At 43.5% G+C, this 17,912-nt stretch overlaps 1 protein-coding gene across 3 annotated transcripts in view; it reads left to right on the top strand.

The window, feature by feature from the left end:
• Positions 1 to 17,912, top strand: part of TNFRSF19 (TNF receptor superfamily member 19) — a 90,846-nt gene that overhangs the window by 66,262 nt on the left and 6,672 nt on the right. For all 3 annotated transcript variants that reach the window (XM_027557575.1, XM_027557578.1, XM_027557576.1), the window contains exons 6-8: positions 13,700 to 13,864; positions 14,308 to 14,433; positions 17,588 to 17,690. In XM_027557575.1, coding sequence (XP_027413376.1) covers positions 13,700 to 13,864; positions 14,308 to 14,433; positions 17,588 to 17,690 — 394 coding nt within the window. The remainder of the gene's footprint in view (positions 1 to 13,699; positions 13,865 to 14,307; positions 14,434 to 17,587; positions 17,691 to 17,912) is intronic.

The raw sequence follows: 17,912 nt of genomic DNA, 5'->3' as shown, positions 1-17,912 counted from the left end.
CATGCTGAGACCCACAGCTTTGAAGATGCACACTGAGCATCACCACCCACCCTCAGGAATGAATTAAGTCAAATTTCCTTGTCCACCAACACAGTTATCACACATTCATGGAACTGACCTTTTTTTCTGTTGTAGTTTCACAGTGAGGCCGACCATCTAAATATTGGTAGTAGAACCAGGCAAATATATACATGAGAAAGTAGTTTTCATTTCTATTAATCATCTTCTATCGAATAGCCTTACAAATAGCTGAGAAAAGAAAAGAAGCCAAAGGCAAAGGAGAAAAGGAAAGATTTAGCCATTTGAATGCAGAGGTCCAAAGAATAGCAAGGAGAGATAAGAAAGCCTTCCTCAGTGATCAATCCAAAGAAATAGAGGAAAACAATAGAATGGGAAAGACTGGAGATCTCTTCAAGAAAGTTAAAGATACCAAGGGAACATTTCATGCAAAGATGGGCTCAATAAAGGACAGAAATGGTATGTACCTAACAGAAGCAGAAGATATTAAGAAGAGGTGGCAAGAATACAAAGAAGAACTATACAAAAAAGATCTTCATGACCCAGGTAACCATGATGGTGTGATCACTCACCTACAGCCAGACACCCTAGAATGTGAAGTCAAGTGGACCTTAGGAAGCATCACTACAAACAAAGCTAGTGGAGGTGATGGAATTCCAGTTGAGCTATTTCAACTCCTAAAAGATGATGCTGTGAAAGTGTTGCACTCAATATGCCAGCAAATCTGGAAAACTCAGCAGTGGCCACAGGACTGGAAAAGGTCTATTTTCATTCCAATTCCAAAGAAAGGCAATGCCAAAGAATGCTCAAACTACCGTGTAATTGAACTCATCTCACACGCTAGCAAAAGAATGCTCAAAATTCTCCAAGCCAGGCTTTAATAGTATGTGAACCGTGAACTTCCAGATGTTCAAGCTGGATTTAGAAAAAGCAGAGGAACCAGAGATCAAATTGTCAACATCCATTGGATCATCAGAAAAGCAGGAGAGTTCCAGAAAAACGTCTACTTCTGCTTTAATGACTATGCCAAAGCCTTTGACTGTGTGCATCACAACAAACTGTGGGAAATTCTTAAAAAGAGATGGGAATACAAGATCATCTTACCTGCCTCCTGAGAAATCTGTATGCAGGTCAAGAAGCAACAGTTAGAACTGGACATGGAACAACAGACTGGTTCCAAATTTGGAAAGGAGTATGTCAAGTCTGTATATTGTCACCCTGCTTATTTAACTTATATGCAGAGTATGTCATGGGAAATGCTGGGCTGGAGGAAGCACAAGCTGGAATCAAGATTGCTGGGAGAAATATCAATAACTTTATATATGCAGATGACACCACCCTTATGGCAGAAAGTGAAGAAGAGCTAAAGATCCTCTTGATGAAAGTGTAAGAGGAGAGTCAAAAAGTTGGCTTAAACCTCAACATTCAAAAAACTAAGATCATGACATCTGGTCCCATCACTTCATGGCAAATAGATGGGGAAACAATGGAAACAGTGAGAGACTTTATTTTCTTGGGCTCTAAAATCACTGCAGATGGTGACTGCAACCATGAAATTAAAAGACCCTTGCTCTTTGGAAGAAAAGCTATGACCAACCTAGACAGCATATTCAAAAGCAGAGACATTACTTTGCCAACAAAGGTCCATCTAGTCAAAGCTATGGTTTTTCCAGTAGTCATGTGAGAGTTGGACTGCAAAGAAAGCTGGACACTGAAGAATTTATGGTTTTGAACTGTGGTGTTATAGTAGACTCTTGAGAGTTCCTTGGACTGCAAGGAGATCAAACCAGTCAATCCTCAAGGAAATCAGTCCTGAATATTCATTGGAAGGACTGATACTTTGGCCACCTGATGTGAAGAACTAACTCATTGGAAAAGACCCTGATGCTGGGAAAGATTGAAGGTGGGAAGAGAAGGGGACAACAGAGGATGAGATGGATGGCATCATCAACTCGAGCTCCGGGAGTTGGTGATGGACAGTGAGGCCTGGCGTGCTGCAGTCCATGGGGTCACAAAGAGACGCAACTGAGCAACTGAACTGAACTGACCTGATCTTCTATCAATGCCGTCTTTTGTATGTAATTTAAATTTATGACACTATTTATGCTTAATGTCTATTTGTATTTATCTGTCACTAAGTTGGTAACGGGCCTTCCCTAGTAGCTAAGCTGGTAAAGAATCCTCCTGCAATCCAGGAGACCCCAGTTCGATTCCTGGGTTGGGAAGATCCCCTGGAGAAGGAATAGACTACCCACTCCAGTATTCTTGGGCTTCCCTGGTAGCTCAGTAGGTAAAGAATGTGCCTGCAAGGTGGGAGACCTGGGTTCAATCTCTGGGTTGGGAAGATCCCCTGGAGGAAGGCATGGCAACCCACTCCAGTATTCTTGACTGGAGAATCCCCATGGACAGAGGAGCCTGGCGGGTTATCGTCAATAGGTTTGCAAAGAGCCAGACGTGACTGAAGTAACTTAGCATGCTTGCACGCACATGTAGGTAGTAAGTCCAAACCATGGTCTTAGTGTTCAAGAAGCTAAAAGGGAAAGAAGCATACTATTTTCATTTATTCATCCCAAATCCTGTACAAACACTATTTAATAAAAGCCTTTGAGGAAGACTTAGAAATTTTGGACAAACATCATAGTCAGTTGTGACTCTCGCCTGGAGCCTCATTTACTCAGAATTCCCCACCAGTGTCTTTAAGGAGCAGTGAGTACAGGTCCTATGGCTTGTCTGCCTGCCATGTCCCTCCTGCTCTGTATTCTCCAAGCTGTCTTTGTGCCTGACTATTAATATTTTTCTGTTTTGCCTGGAGTTTTTTCCTGCAGGCCCTTGTTAGTAATAGCTTTACCATTTTATTCACAATATTCCAAAAGGTTGACTTATTTTGCTCATGGTTGCTTATTCTTACGCAACAATGCTTAATGTTACTTTGGGCGATCTTATGGCGGGAGGGACCCTTTGAGACACTTAGATACAAGTAGTGGCAGCTGTGTCTTTTGTAAGAAACGAACCTAAACTTCTGGGGAGAATTCTGTTGGTTTGTATTCACTGTGCACTTCCCTGCCCTCCAGGGCCATGTGATGATGACACAGGCTATCCCATCTGTGTGCTCAGTGGCCTGCCTGCTACATAGGTGGTTTCACTTGGTTTAAGAGACCATCCAGATTCCACCATAACAACAATTAGAATATAACATCCGATTCTGAATAATAATAGGAGGAAGGATGGCTAACTCAGGAAGTTCACTGTGGGAGGTACCAAGATGACCCTCTGTGTGTGCATCACTTCCTTCAGGTCTCACAGACCTTCAGGTAGATACTTTTATTTCCTGGCTTTACTGATAAGGAAACTGAAGTCGTCATTTGCTGGTTGGTGACACAGCTAGTAAGTGGCCAAGCCAGGATTCAAACCCAGAGTGCTGACAACAAAGCTCTTAACCAAGAGTGTGCAGCACCTTACAGTATATTTTAGAGCCAGGAAAAGAGGGAAGGAAAAAAAGATAAAGACCCCAGCCTATGTCCACGTGCTGCACTTGGGCCCGTGGAGGGAGGCTTCTGCCTATCCTTTTAAAATTTGAGCTCTGGTCCTTCAGCAGCAAAGTGCTTACATTCATCAGCCTACAGTGCTTCCAGTTCAAGCAACAGCCTCTGACAGGCTGCCCAGGAGAAAAAGCCGCAAGTTTGCTATTTTAATTTTCACTCAGTAGAATCAGGTTCATGTAAACACAACATGCATGAGCTCTGCACATATGAGCCGATTACCACTAGGCTCTGCTAGTTGTTTGTTATTCTGTATGTTAACTTATCCGAAGGGCCACTGCCACTGTCTTCTGCTCCGCCATCAGGAGGCCTGCTCAAGTGTGATAGTCGCTCAGTCGTGTCCGAAACTTTTTTTGACCCCATGAACTGTAGTCCACCAGGCTCCTCTGTCCATGAAATTCTCCAGTCAAGAATACTGGAGTGGGTTTCCATTCCCTTCTCCAGGGGAATCTTCCCTAGCCAGGGATTGAACCCAGGTCTCCCCCATTGCAGACAGATTCTTTACCGTCTGAGTCACCAGGGAAGTCTCAGGAGACCTAATCATAAGCAATTGTTTTTCTGTGTAATCAAAATACTGATATTGCATTCTTTTCTTTAACCCTTTGACTGGTAATAACATTCTGTCACTTCCAGACTCTTAACAGTCAATTATCTTATTTTGGCGTTCGGTTCAATCGCTTCATGGCAAATAGATGGGGAAACAGTGGAAACAGTGACAGACTTTATTTTTGGGGGCTCCCAAATCAAAGCAGATGGTGACTGCAGCCATGAAATTAAAAGATGCTTGCTCCTTGGAAGAAAAGTTATGACCAACCTAGACAGCATATTAAAAAGCAGAGACATTACTTTGCCGACAAAGGTCCATCTAGTCAAAGCTGTGGTTTTTATACATATGGTAGTCATGTATGGATGGATATGAGAGTTGGACTATAAACAAAACTGAGCACCAAAGAATTGATGCTTTTGAACTGTGGTGTTGGAGAAGACTCTTGAGCATCTCTTGGACTACAAGAAGATCCAACCAGTCAATCTCAAGGAAATCAGTCCTGAATATTCATTGAAAGGACTGATGCTGAAGCTGAAACTCCAATACTTTGGCCACCTGATGGGAAGAACTGACTCACTGGAAAAGACCCTGATGCTGGGAAAGATTGAAGGCAGGAGGAGAAGGGGATGACAGAGGATGAGATGGTTGGATGGCATCACCAACTTGATGGATGTGAGTTTGAGTAAGCTGTGGGAGTTGGTGATGGACAGGGAAGCCTGGCATGCTGCAGTCCATGGGTTGCAAAGAGTCGGACATGACTGAGTGATTGAACTGACTGATCACTGACTTTAGTTAAGATTTTCTAAGAGCAGAGATAAAGTTAGAGATAACAACTAATGGGCATGTGGTTTAAAGAAGTTTCTGCTTTTCTAAACACATACCTCTTCTAAGGTAAGGAATTCAGGAAAAAATGTTTTCATAAAAGCTTTCCAGAAGGCAAAAAAGGGCTTTGATTCATATCACGTGTTTTCACTGCAAGATTTGGACTTTCCGTCTTTAATTCAAAAGATAATAATGGAATAATTGGAACCATTTTGGAGTATTGGCTATAATCATATCTTTTTTAATGTCTCATAATACAGGGTAATATTTATTAATAATCTAAATTGCTTCCCAGGTGGCACAGTGGTAGAGAACCTGCCTGCCAATACAGGAGACATGGGTTCAGTCCCTGGGTTGGGAAGATCCCCTGGAGAAGAAAATGGCAATCCACTCCAGTATTCTTGCCTGAGAAATCCCATGGACAGAGGAGCCTATCGGGCTACAGTCCATGGGGTCAGAAAGAATAGGATATGACTAAGCAACATGAGCACTTGCACTTACAAAAGAAAGACTCTGTATAAGATTGTGAGAATAGACAAAAATGTGAAGGATGTGTATGCTTTCAATTTAAGAGTGAACAGAATTATGTCCACCGCCCTCCCCCTCTTCAGCTTCAAGAAGAACAGTTTGCATTTTTTCATGGTTTCCTCCCAACATGCATGGTAAAGGCTAAGAATAGCAATGGGGCAGCGGTGGGCAGGCAGCCCAGAGGGAAACAGAAATTGATGGAGGCAGAATGGCAGATGGCGTGAGGGCTCAGAGGTCCTCCGTGGGGGTCTTCCGCTCTCCTGCTCTCAGTAACCTGGGGAACCACCATCCCATAGTCTCATAATCAGGGACCCATCCTGACATCGTGGGGTACCCTGGGTTTCTTTGGTTCCGCAGCCTTGCGGCTTTTACGTATTGCTTTATTTATCCTCGGTGATTCACCCAACTTGAGCAATTGGGAAGCAGAGACACAAAAGTTTACTTCTCAGAAGCCGGCTCTGCTTATAATAGAACTGTATTTATGAATCATCTGTATTAGTATTAAAAGAAGGCAGAGTGGAGGCCGCCTCGGGGTTCTGCCTTGATTCACTTGAGTTTAAATCATGAAAGGACTAGTAACTGGGGCAGTGCCCGAGAGGGAACTTGAAAGAAGGAATCAAGCTCAGAAGTTCTGTGTTTATAAACAGATGTTACAGCATTGCTCAACAAAGGAAAAATGTTTGCCTAGCTGTACTGTTTTTGATATGCTCTTAAGTTCAAAAAGGAAAATAAATTAAAAAAAAAAAAAAACAGTTTAGGGCATTAGCTTGGAAACTCAGTACTCAGAGCATGTTTGAAAAGCAGCCTGACACGATGAACTTGTGGTTTTACTTGCACACAACTGGCTGCCCCAGATACAGTTGTAAGAAGGTGGTCTGGCCAGTGCTTACCAGGCTCAGATTCTGGTAAACAGAGACATCAAGTTGAATAGTTTGGGTGAAACTTCAAAAGTAAGGTCAGAATGATTCCTTTTTTAAAAAGAGAAAGATACACATCCTCATATAATGCTTCTACCATTCATTTGAAAAATGATGCTTTCTTAATTTAAATAATCTTGCTTCTGATGAATAAAATCTTCTTGTATCTTGATTACTGTTTTGTTGTAAACTCCCGTTGAGCTTTGCTTCTCTTATTTTACTTAGTGATATTGTATCTCAAAATCACATCTTAGTTTCATTTTAATCAGATGGTTTGTTTTTCCGATCTTCAGTTGTGTGAAAGTGTTAGTTGCTCAGTCATGTTGGACTCTTTGTGGCCCCACAGACTGTAACCCGCCAGGCTCGTCTGTTCATGGGGATCCTCCAGGCAAGAATACTGGAGTGGTTGCCATTCCCTTCTCCAGGGGAAGTCCCAACCCAGGAATGGAACCCCGTTCTCCCACACTGCAGGCAGATTCTTTCCTGTCTGAGCCACCAGGGAAGCCCATATTTAAGGAACCATTGCCAAATCCAAGGTCATGAAGATTTTACCCTGTTTTCTCATTTTTAAGATAGAGTTTAGAATGTCCATATTGATCAAGGCACATTTAAGAGAAGACTCTGAAGAGTCCCTTGGACTGCAGGGAGATCAAACCAGTCAATCCTAAAGGGAATCAACCCTGAATATTCTTTGGAAGGACTGATGCTGAAGCTGAAGTGCTAACACTTTGACCACCAATGCGAAGAGGCAGCTTATCAGAAAAGACCTTGATGCTGGGAAAGACTGAAGGCAAAAGGAGAAAGGGGTGGCAGAGGATGAGATGGTTAGATAGCATCACTGACTCAAGGGACATGAACTTGAGTCAACTCCAGGAGATAGTAGAGGACAAGGAAGCCTGGCAGGCTGCAGTCCATTGGGTTGCAGAGTTAGACGTGACTTAGCGAATGAAGAATAACAACAAAAGGGAATAATATCTTAAGTAATTTTGAAAGTTGCCTGTCTTCATCTTATACATGCCACTCTAGCACATTTAATATTGGTATTCATCATGCTCTTCAAGCCAGTCAAACTTGGGATCCCCAACATTTCTGTGTCAGTAATGTAAGGTGCGAAACAAGCAGATTCAGTAAAGACCTGCTTCATCCTCACCACAGTGGGCATCTAGATGCCATTTGGGTTGGGTTTACAGGGTGGGGAGTGGCGATGATTCCTGGCCCGAGTCTCCTAACAGCAGAGATGTGGAAGGGAGGAGAAGATCCCCAGGAGACCGGCTGTTGACTGCAGACCGCTGCCACTGGCCTCGGGGTGGTGGTGGTGGAACTGGGGGCAGCCGTGGTGTCCTGGGAGGAGGACCTGAGAGTTCTCAGAGTTGTCGGATTGGAACAAATCTGCCTGGGTGGGAGCAACACCTGCAGCAGCAGCCCAGTCCAAGCCTGCCCACCACCACTCTGCCCACACCTGCCCCAAAGGCACGTGGCACGTCTCGCTGGGTGTGCGGAGAACCGCTGGCTCAGGGCAGGCACTGGCAAGGATGCCTACTGGTGTATTGAGTGCTTGTATCATAAAAGCACGTTGGGTGTTGTCAAGTGCTTTTTAAACATTGTTGTCCCCCTGTGGGCACACTGTTGTTTAGCTGCTCAGTTGTGTCCGACTCTTTGTGACGCCACAGATTGTAGCCCACCAGGCTCCTCTGTCCATGGGATTCTCCAGGCAAGAATTCTGGAGTGGGTTGCCATTTCCTTCTCCAGGGGATCTTCTCAACCCAGGGATTGAACCCAAGTCTTCTGCACAGGGAGATTCTTTATCTTCTGAGCCACCAGGGAAGCCCTTTTTTAAGCGTAATTGAGGCGATTCGTGTGGTTTTTTGTCCCTTTCTTTTTTTTTTTTTATCATGGGTTACATTGATTTTGGTATGGATCATCATCATTGCCTTCCTGGAATGAATCCCACTTGGCTGTAATGTATAATCCTTGAATATGCACTGATTTTTATAAGGTACGTTTTTGTTGAGGGTTTTTGCATCTGTACTTGTCAGAAATCTTGCTCTGTAGTTTTGTCCCCTTAGAGTGCCTTTTTCTGGCTTTGGTATCAGGATAATATTAGCCTCGTAGAATGAGTTAGGATGTATTCTTTCCTCTTCATTTTTTGCAAGAGTTTGAGAAGGATTGGTATTCGTTTTTCTTTAAATACTTGGCAGAACTCACAGGAGGGCATCTGGTTCTGGGCTTCCCTTTGTCAGGAGCTTTTTAATGACTGAGTCCGTCTCTTTGTTGTGGTCTATTTTGGTTTTCTGTCTCTTCTGTGTCAGTTTCATTGGCTTGTGTATTTCCAAGAATGCCTTTTTACCTAGTTACCCAATTTGTGGTACCTTTGTTCATGGTGTCCTCTTATAACCTTTTTATTTCTGTCAAGTCCATGGCAATGTCTGCTCCTTCATCTCTGATTTTACTTACTTGAGTCTTCTCCCTTTTCTCCTCTGTCAATCTAAGTTTCGTCAATTTTGTTGATCTTTTCAAAGAACCAACTTTCGGTTTTATTGCTTCTCTCTATTTATTTGTCTCTGTGCTAATCTTTATCATTTCCTTCCATCTGCTAGCTTTTGGTTTAGTTTACTCTTATTTTTCTAATGCAATAAAGTTAAACATTAGGTTGTCGATTTTACATCTTTTTTAGTATAGACATTTACTGCTATAAATTTCCCTGTGAACACCTCTTTTAGAGGTGTATCCCTCTTTTGCTGTATCCTTATCAATATAAGTTTTGATATTTTGTTTTTTATTCTCAATCATCTCAAAGTGTTTTCTAATTTCCTATGTGATTTCTTCTTTGTCCCATTGGTTATTTAAGAGTGGATTATTTATCTTCTGCATATCTTTGAACTTCCCAGTTTTCCTTCTGTTATTGATTTCTAGTTTAATTCATTTGTGGCTGGAAAAGATACTTTGTATGATTTTAGTCTTTTTAAAGAAGAATATATATTCTGCAGTTGTTGAGTACTTCCTGTTATTCTTAGAATAGAATTCAAGCTCCTCACTATGGTTTAAATTCCTACAAGTACCGATCCTGACTAGCTTCTCTGGCACTGTCTCTCTCCACTCTTCTCTTGGTTTGCTCAGGAATCTTTTTTTTTTTTCCCCTGACTTATTAACATAATGCTCTAGCGTAATAACATTACGTATGTGAGTGACTGATGAACATAATGCCTTAGTGAAAGAGCACTAACGTATACCTTTTGATAGCATGTGGAGCCATTGTGTGTATCTTTGTGAAACGTTTAAAAGTGTATGGAGAAAGACTGAACGTGAATGTTCACAGCAACATTATTCACAATAGCCAAAAGGTGGAGACAGCTCACATGTCCACCATCTGATGAACAAATAAACAAAACATGGTCCATCCATCCAATGGAATGTTATTCAGTCATAAAAAGGAATGAAGTTCTGTTGCATGCTGACATAGATGACCTTGAAAACACTCTGCTAAGTGAAAGAAGACAGACACAGAAGGTCATGTAATATTTTATGGTTCCTTTTATAGGAAGTATCCAGAGTAGGCAAATTCAGACACAAAGCAAATTAGTGCTCGCCAGGATGTGGTGGTGGGGAAACAGGAGATGGGGCATGACTACTTCATGGGTTGGGGGTTTCCCCTCTAGTGGTGATGGTTATATAACATTGTGAATGTACTCAGTGTCACTAAGGGTAAATTTTATGTTATGTATATTTCACCACAATGGAAAAATCAATCCAGTTTAAAATCTTTTTTTTTCCTGTGCAAAAGAAAGCGCTCATTTTCAAATAATGTTTATTATCAGTATTGAAAAACAAACCACATTGTTCAAAGACCAAAGTTTAAAATGAGAAGTAAAATGATTAAGACTCACTCTTTTACATGACATTACATCCAGTGTCAGAGAGCTTGGTATAAAATGGACTTTAAAAAGTCCAACTATTTTGTGTATTGGCAGACTGTTCTGTGGTACATCTGGAATTCATAGGTTGAGTGTTACGGTAGATATTTTTGTTTAACCAGTTTGGATGAACAAGATAAAGCTTACACTCCAGGCCTGTATCCTTGCCTCAGTTAAGATTGCAAAATGCCCTTTTTAAATATATTTTTAAATTAAAGAACATAGCTAGAAATCAATCCATCACGTTTTGGTCTTGTTACACACTCAACATGAGTTTTCTTGGTGGTGATGGTGGTGGTGGTGATGAAAGAGCACAGAAAATAATGAATTGATTTGTTGTTTACTTGAAAAAAATATGAAAGTCAAAGATAAATATGTTACTGAAAATTATTAGAGAATGTCTGTTTATCTTCCAGAACTAATTGTCATTTGAATTACTCATGACAAAACACGGCCATCAAAAGTGAAAATGTTTGCATGTCCGATTATGGTGGAGCTTCCGTGTCACATAGCATGCAACCTGAGGTTTTATTTTCTTCTGTGAACTCTCTGATGAAAACACAAGGTGTCAGTGAAATCTTAAACATGGAAGCCCAGACAGAAAGCGTAATTAGTTCATATATGACAGTTCATATCCTTCCCTACTCTGTTTAATACTCATCTAATTATACTATATAGACCTTAACAAGAATGTTTAAAAAATGAATTTAAAGAGTCATATGTTCTTTTTCACTGCGATAAAATGCAATAGCCTCTTTAATCTTGGGAGCAAGAGAGGTTGGACTTGTGAAGCTCTGTTTGTGTTTTAAATTAGGTCAAGTCGTATTATATATGTTAGCTAATTAACTAGAATTTACTGGTCTGTACAAAATTTGAATAATAGTCCTTCACATTCCTGTTTTTTTTTTTTTTCCTCTAAACAATACTGTTGGAATGTTGGGAGGAATATAGCATAATTTTTTTTAAGAGCATATATTTTAGAGTCAGACAGATCAGGCCTAAATCTTGATTCAACTGCAGGTTGTTTAAGTGAAAACCCGTTTCTAGATTTGTAGAGACATCTTCATCTGTAAGACCCTTGCTGCGGAGGATTGTCATGACATTTTGAAGGTGGGCAACACAGGGCCAGTCCTCTGCAGGTATTTGGTGTGTGGTCTCTGTGATAACGTTGATGGTAATTTGGATGACTTTCTACCAAAAATATCCAAGGTCTCCTGTTGTTAGCAGATCTCTAAATAATCTCGTCATTTTTTCCATCCCCCATGTGGTTTTAGGGAATGCTCAAATTGTTTAGTCGTTTCTGACTCTTTGGGCTTCCCAGGTGGCACCAGTGGTAAGAAACCTGCCTGGCAATGCAGGAGACATTAGAGATGAGGGTCCGATCCCTGGTTTGGGAAGATCCCCTGGAGGAGGTCATGGCAACCCACTCCAGTATTCTTGCCTGGAGAATCCCACGGACAGAGGAGCCTGGCCGACTTTTCTGGCTTCTTTGGTTAATTCACAATGGACATGAGTTTGAGCAAACTCCAGGAGATAGTGAAGAACTGGGAGGCCTGGTGCACTGCAGTCCATGGGGTCACAGAGTCGGACACGACTTAGTGACTGAACAACAACTGGACAGGTGGTCCACCAGAGAGAATCTGAAGGCCAGGGTCTAGTTCTCAAGCTGTCTCATTTGGATTACAGATTGGCCGAAGCCTAGCATTGACTGGAGCTTGGTTCCTTGATGGAAAATTTAAGCTACAGGGCCCAGGCTCACTCTGAAGTAAACCATTTTCTCACAAACATGAATCAACCTCACGGTTTGGTTGCAATGAGCAATACTCAAGCTTCCCAAGTTACTTACCATTCATTGTAGCCCACACTTTTACTTGCATTAGACATAAGTTCCTATTCCTGTGTTTATTTGTCACTGTTTACACAGCTGTGTTTGTTTGTGTTCATACATCCTCTCGTGAATTTGCCTGCTTATAGAGGCTGTTTCGGATTTAGGTTTCATCTCGATCAGGTCCGAGGTATGATCTTTTTAACTTGCTGTGTGGTGAACATCTAATGTGTGCTGTTTGATTATGACATTATGTCTGCATAACTAGAAGCAATATATTTATGAGTATTAAACACATTTACCAACGTTTACCAACCTTTAAAAGGTATGATTGGATTATAATTCTTATTCATCCAGGTCTAAGCCATATGGTATTTGTGCCTTTCCCAGTGACAATGAGAACCATGTATCAGGGTGGCCCAGAGTCATGGAGCCCAGATACACCAGGACTCAACATCCCCAAATGACTGTTCTTGTTTTTGTTCCAGCTGTCGTGTTTTTATGGTTCAGTAACTCAACCCTCGGAGAAGGCAATGGCAACCCACTCCAGTACTCTTGCCTGACAAATCCCATGGATGGAGGAGCCTGGTAGGCTGCAGTCCATTGGGTCGCTGAGGGTCGGACACAACTGAGCAACTTCACTTTCACTTTTCACTTTCATGCATTGGAGAAGGAAATGGTAACCCACTCCAGTGTTCTTGCCTGGAGAATCCCTGGGACGGGGGAGCCTGGTGGGCTACCGTCTATGGGGTCACACAGAGTTGGACACGACTTAAGCAATTTAGTAGCAGCAGCAGCAGCAGCAACTCAACCCTGATGGTTCTCTCTGGCTCTGGCCACAGTGGAAACCTGACTTTAGGGGTTAAGATGGGGTGCTCCTGTGTGGCCAGGGACAGGGCGAAAGTCCCAGGTGTTCCAGGTGGGCTTTAGTGCCTCGCAGCTCAGATGCTGGTAGCAGCTGCGCGGGCAAGTAGGCCCTCAAAACGGGCTCCATCCAGATGGAGATGCATTGTCAGTGTGAGGTCATGGTGGTGTTAGCTTTTTTTTTCTCCAAACCGTAGGTGTTGTTCAGTACTGTAACAGCAACAGTGTTAAAATAAAGTAATAATAATAATGTTCACTGTCTCAGAACGTGGGGGCCCACGGCAAGGTTGTGAATAATCCAGTTCCTTGTTTGCCCCAAAAGTTGCCTTCCAGAGCACACCTCAGTTCAGCCTACTTAAAACTGTGGAGAGTCTGATTCCAATTTGCAGAATATTAAGTGCTTGTTGTGTGCCCTACACTGCCGGGTGCCGGGGAGACAGAACACGATGACAGACCCCCATCTGGCAGACGGTCTGGTCCAGTGGGTCTGAGGACATGTATGTCGGGGTGGCACATGGTTGCTGCCGTGGAAACAGAGGAGAGCTGCAGGTGGAAGTGCAATATTCCAGCCATGACCCGGATGGAGGGAGTGTGTGAGCCGCCTAGCACACCTTCCCTCCTCACCCTGATGTTGCACGAAGGCTCCTGCAGGGGACCCCGCGTGCAATGTGCACGTCCAAGTCTCCTGGGTGGTGGAGATGTGAGAATTCCATCCCCGTGGTTTTCAGGTACCAGCAAGGTCAACCTGGTGAGGATCCCGTCCACGGCCTCCAGCCCGCGGGACACAGCCCTGGCGGCCGTCATCTGCAGTGCCCTGGCCACCGTGCTGCTGGCCCTGCTCGTCCTCTGCGTCATCTACTGTAAGCGGCAGTTCGTGGAGAAGAAGCCAAGCTGTAAGTCCTGAGCGCTTGCTGTGTCTTGGCATCCTGCCAAAGGGTGTTGATCATCATCACTGTCCTCTGAGTGTCCAACGAGGATCTGAGAGGAGCATCTGGCAGCGGCCACGGAGGCAGAGAACATGTGCTCCCAGGGGAGGCGCTGAGGGTGCAGCCGAGGGGCGGCATCACTTCACGGGGGCCTGAGGAGGCAGGGCCGCCCCCGCCCTCCACAGAAACACAGTTCCTTCTAAGTTCTGGCAACACAAGGGCCCCCATCTTGAGCTTTCTTGACTGATTGTTTCGTTTCTCTGCCTTTTTGTAAGAAGTATTTTTAAATGTGAACCACAGCTCTCCTTTCCTCCCACACTGCAGAAGCTGGGTGGTTCTGGCCGCGCTGTGATGTTCCCAGGCTTCCCCTGGGGAACTTGTCTCGCTGACCGAGTTCTCGGCCTCCGCAGGGTCCCTGAGGGCACAGGACCTGCAGTACAACGGCTCTGAGCTGTCCTGTTTCGACAGACCCCGGCTCGGCGCCCCTGCCCCGCGTGCCTGCTGTCAGTGCCTGCGGGACTCGGCCCAGGCCTGCGGTAAGTTCAGAGCTTGAGGTCCACTAAGAACGCAGGCCCCGAGGCTGCAAAGAGCGCTCCTGCTCTGTTTTCCAGTTAAAGCTAATCGAGTTCAGTCATTCTCCCTGTCCCCAGAGGTTTGGGGTGTTGTGCATCTTTAAGTATTAATATCAAATAGAAAAGAAGCATCTCATTAAAATTCTAGGATTTCTCAGTAACTTTTATTTTATTTTTTTTATATTTTGTTTAATTTTTTTTTTAATTTTATTTTATTTTTAAACTCTCAGTAACTTTTAAAACAAGTTCGCCTTCATTTTGGTGTCAATTGATTTAAAGTCATGTGAGCCTTTTGTAGAGTAGGGTTGTCTTGTCTCCTTTCTTGTCTGGTGGGTTCAAAGTGAAGCTGCACATGGCTGTCTTAGTGTCTTTCTGGATTTCTTTTTCTTTTAACTAGTTTATTTATTTATTTTTGGCTGTGCTGGGTCTTGGTTGCCGCGTAGGCTTTTCCCTGGTTGTGGCAAGCAAAGGTTACTCTCTCTTTGTTCTGTGGGGGCTTCTCATTGCAGTGGCTTCCTCTTGTTATGAAGCAATGACTCTAGGGCTCATGGGCTTCAGAAGTTGGGGCCCCCAGGCTCTAGAGCACAAGCTTAGTAGTTGGGGCACACGGGCTTAGTTGCTCCGTGGCATGTGGGATCTTCCCAGACCAGGGATCAAACCTATCTCTCCTGCGTTAACAGGTGATTCTTTACCACTGAGCCACCAGGGAAGCCCCCGATTTCTTACAGAAGAAGGAGGAGGGAGACCTGTGACAGGGTTTTCCACAAACCAGTATTGCCTCTGGGATAATTGACAGAGATGGAAGTTCAGGGAAGTCCAGGCAGACCCCGGAGACACAGGTTCGATTCCAGACCATTGTAGTAAAGAGAATATTGCAATAAAGTGAATCACGGGACATTCTGGGTTCCCTGGTGCATATAACATTATCTTTATGCTATACTGTAGTATATTAAGTATGCAATAGCATCATGTCCTAAAAAATAACATATAAACCTTAATTTAAAAATAATTTATTGCTGAAAAATGCTAACCATCATCTGAGCCTTCAGTGAGTCATACTACAGTAGTCACATCAAGGTCCCCTGAGCACAGACCATCATAACAACTATAATAACAATGAAAAAGATTGAAATACTGTGAGAATTACCAAAATGGGACACAGAGACACAGAGTGAGCAGACACTGTAGGAAAAATAGTGCCCCTAGATTGTGAGACACAGGGCTGCCACAGACCTGCACTTCAGGAAAAAGCAGTAATTGTCAGGCATGATACAGCCAGGTCTGCCTGTAATTCAGGTGGACTAAGGTTTCTAACATGGGCAAAAGTCGGCAAAGGAACACTAACTTACGCTTAACTTCTTACCCCATCCCCACGACCTCACCTCCTCTGCAGGGCATAATCAAGGTGGCCGCAGCCCTTCCAGAAGCCTGCCCTCTGCCCGCTCCATCCTCACCTGTGTGTCCCCCACACCTGGGGACACAGCACCTAGCAGTGTGTCGTCTCCTGTAACCATCCATGAGGTTCAGTGTTTCCCAATTCGATGGCTGGTCCTCTCAGAACTGTCCAATCTTTCAAGACATCGAAGGGTTCAGCTTTTCAATCTAATATTTGATATGGAAATAAGGCATTTTTAGCACAATTCTTTCTTCGCTGACCGTTACTATCTGCATTTATTACTTGACTTCCTAGGTAAGCAAGAACTTCCCTTCTTCCCCATTTATTCTTTCCTTTAATTACAATGGACGCAGTGTCCCTGATAAAAGGGTGATGGTCCTTTTTGATCATTATTTATTTTAAGGCTCAGATTTTCCCAGGTTTGGCCAGAGGGAGTCCCTTCACCCTGCTCAGGTGTCATTTGGACATAGCTTTATTATCCTTTTAGCTTCTCTCTTATTTTCTGGCTCAGAAAAGAAGTTCCAGGCTCATCTTGTATTTTCCAGCTGGAGCACTAGAACCAGCCATTTCTACAGGGAATAGCGGTGCCTTTCTTTGAATAAATTTGAAATGTCCCACAGCGAGGGTGACTTGCTGAAATGACTGGCGGTGGATCCAGGCACATCCCCACGATCACGGCCGCTCGAGACAAGGGCTGCTTCCGGATAGAATCGGCTGCAGGCCGGGCGGCCATCCCTCTCAACATGGCTTGCTGCTGCATCTCAGTGGTTAACTTTCATTTTTAAAAGGGAAATGGTTTCATCATCTTTTTTCTTTTGATAAAAGAAAAGAAATAATTCATCATGGAAACTTTGGATGTGTGTGTGTTTGTGTATTAATATATAATTTCCTCAAACCTTTCTCTGTATATTTAATATGTGTGTGTCTTTGCATTTGTCAGTATGCTTTACTGTGTTTATGGTTTATAAAATCAGATTTACGTATGTCTGTATGCATAGAGAGAGGAGTCTAGAAGGCTATTCAGAAATGTGGACAGTGTTTTGCAGTGTATAGAAGTGGGAAAGATTTATTTTTCGATTTCTGATCTAATCTCTCTATTTTTAAAGTTTGTCTTCAATGAATGTGTATTGTCTTCATAACCAAAAATAATATACATACTGCTTCAGTGAACAGAGTAGTTAGTAAAGCTGTATGCACATAGTTATTTCTTAGGCTACCAAAGTGAAAACCAAAGTGTGAATGTGTGTTGAGTTAAAGGCTGTGGACATTCGTGTTCTGCCCAGCATCACCCTGCCAGCTCACAGAAACACTGTCCTTCCTGCCCTCATCAGCCATGTATGAAAGACTCATTTCATTTCCCCTCTCTTCGTGCCTTTTCAGTATTATTTTCATTGCAGTGAAATTGACATCACATTAAGTTTACCGTTTTAACCATTTCCCAGTGAGCAGTTCAGGGACATTAAGTACATTCACCACCACCATCCCCAGAACGCTGTCCTGACCCCACAGAGGAAACTCCCATCTTCCTACCTCCAGCCCCTGGGACCACCCTCCAGCTGCCCATCTCCAGGTCCTTCATAGAAGTGGTTCATCATTTTTTAAGAGAAAAGAGAAAAAAATTAAACCTCATGGCCCATCCCCCTCAGAAATCACCCAAAGGGGAACAGCTAAATGTTCAAGTGCAGTGTTGAAGCAATGTAACAAGCCCTCCGACTTTCCTAGGGCCCGTCCACCTTGTCCCATCCCGGTGCTGTGGTGGGGCCTGCGGCATCGGCCGGGACACTCCTGGTTGTCAGGGGCACTGCAAGGCCACACTTCAGGACAGGTAAGTGGGTGGGTCTTTGCAAAATATTTTTTCATTTAATTGCTTGGCAGCACTGGGTCCTAGTTGCAGCACATGGGATCTGGTTCCCTAGTCAGGGATCAAACCCGGGCCCCCGGCATTGGGAACTCGGAGCTCCAGCCACTAGACCACCAGGGAAGTCCCAAAGTCGTGTTTTTAATCAATATAATTTCATATTCCCTTGCGCAAATATACATCCTTCTT

Source organism: Bos indicus x Bos taurus, chromosome 12 (genome assembly GCF_003369695.1).
Source record: "Bos indicus x Bos taurus breed Angus x Brahman F1 hybrid chromosome 12, Bos_hybrid_MaternalHap_v2.0, whole genome shotgun sequence".
NCBI lineage: Eukaryota > Metazoa > Chordata > Mammalia > Artiodactyla > Bovidae > Bos > Bos indicus x Bos taurus.
The sequence above is the reverse complement of the archived record's forward strand: the minus strand, read 5'-3'. Positions and strand labels throughout refer to the sequence as shown.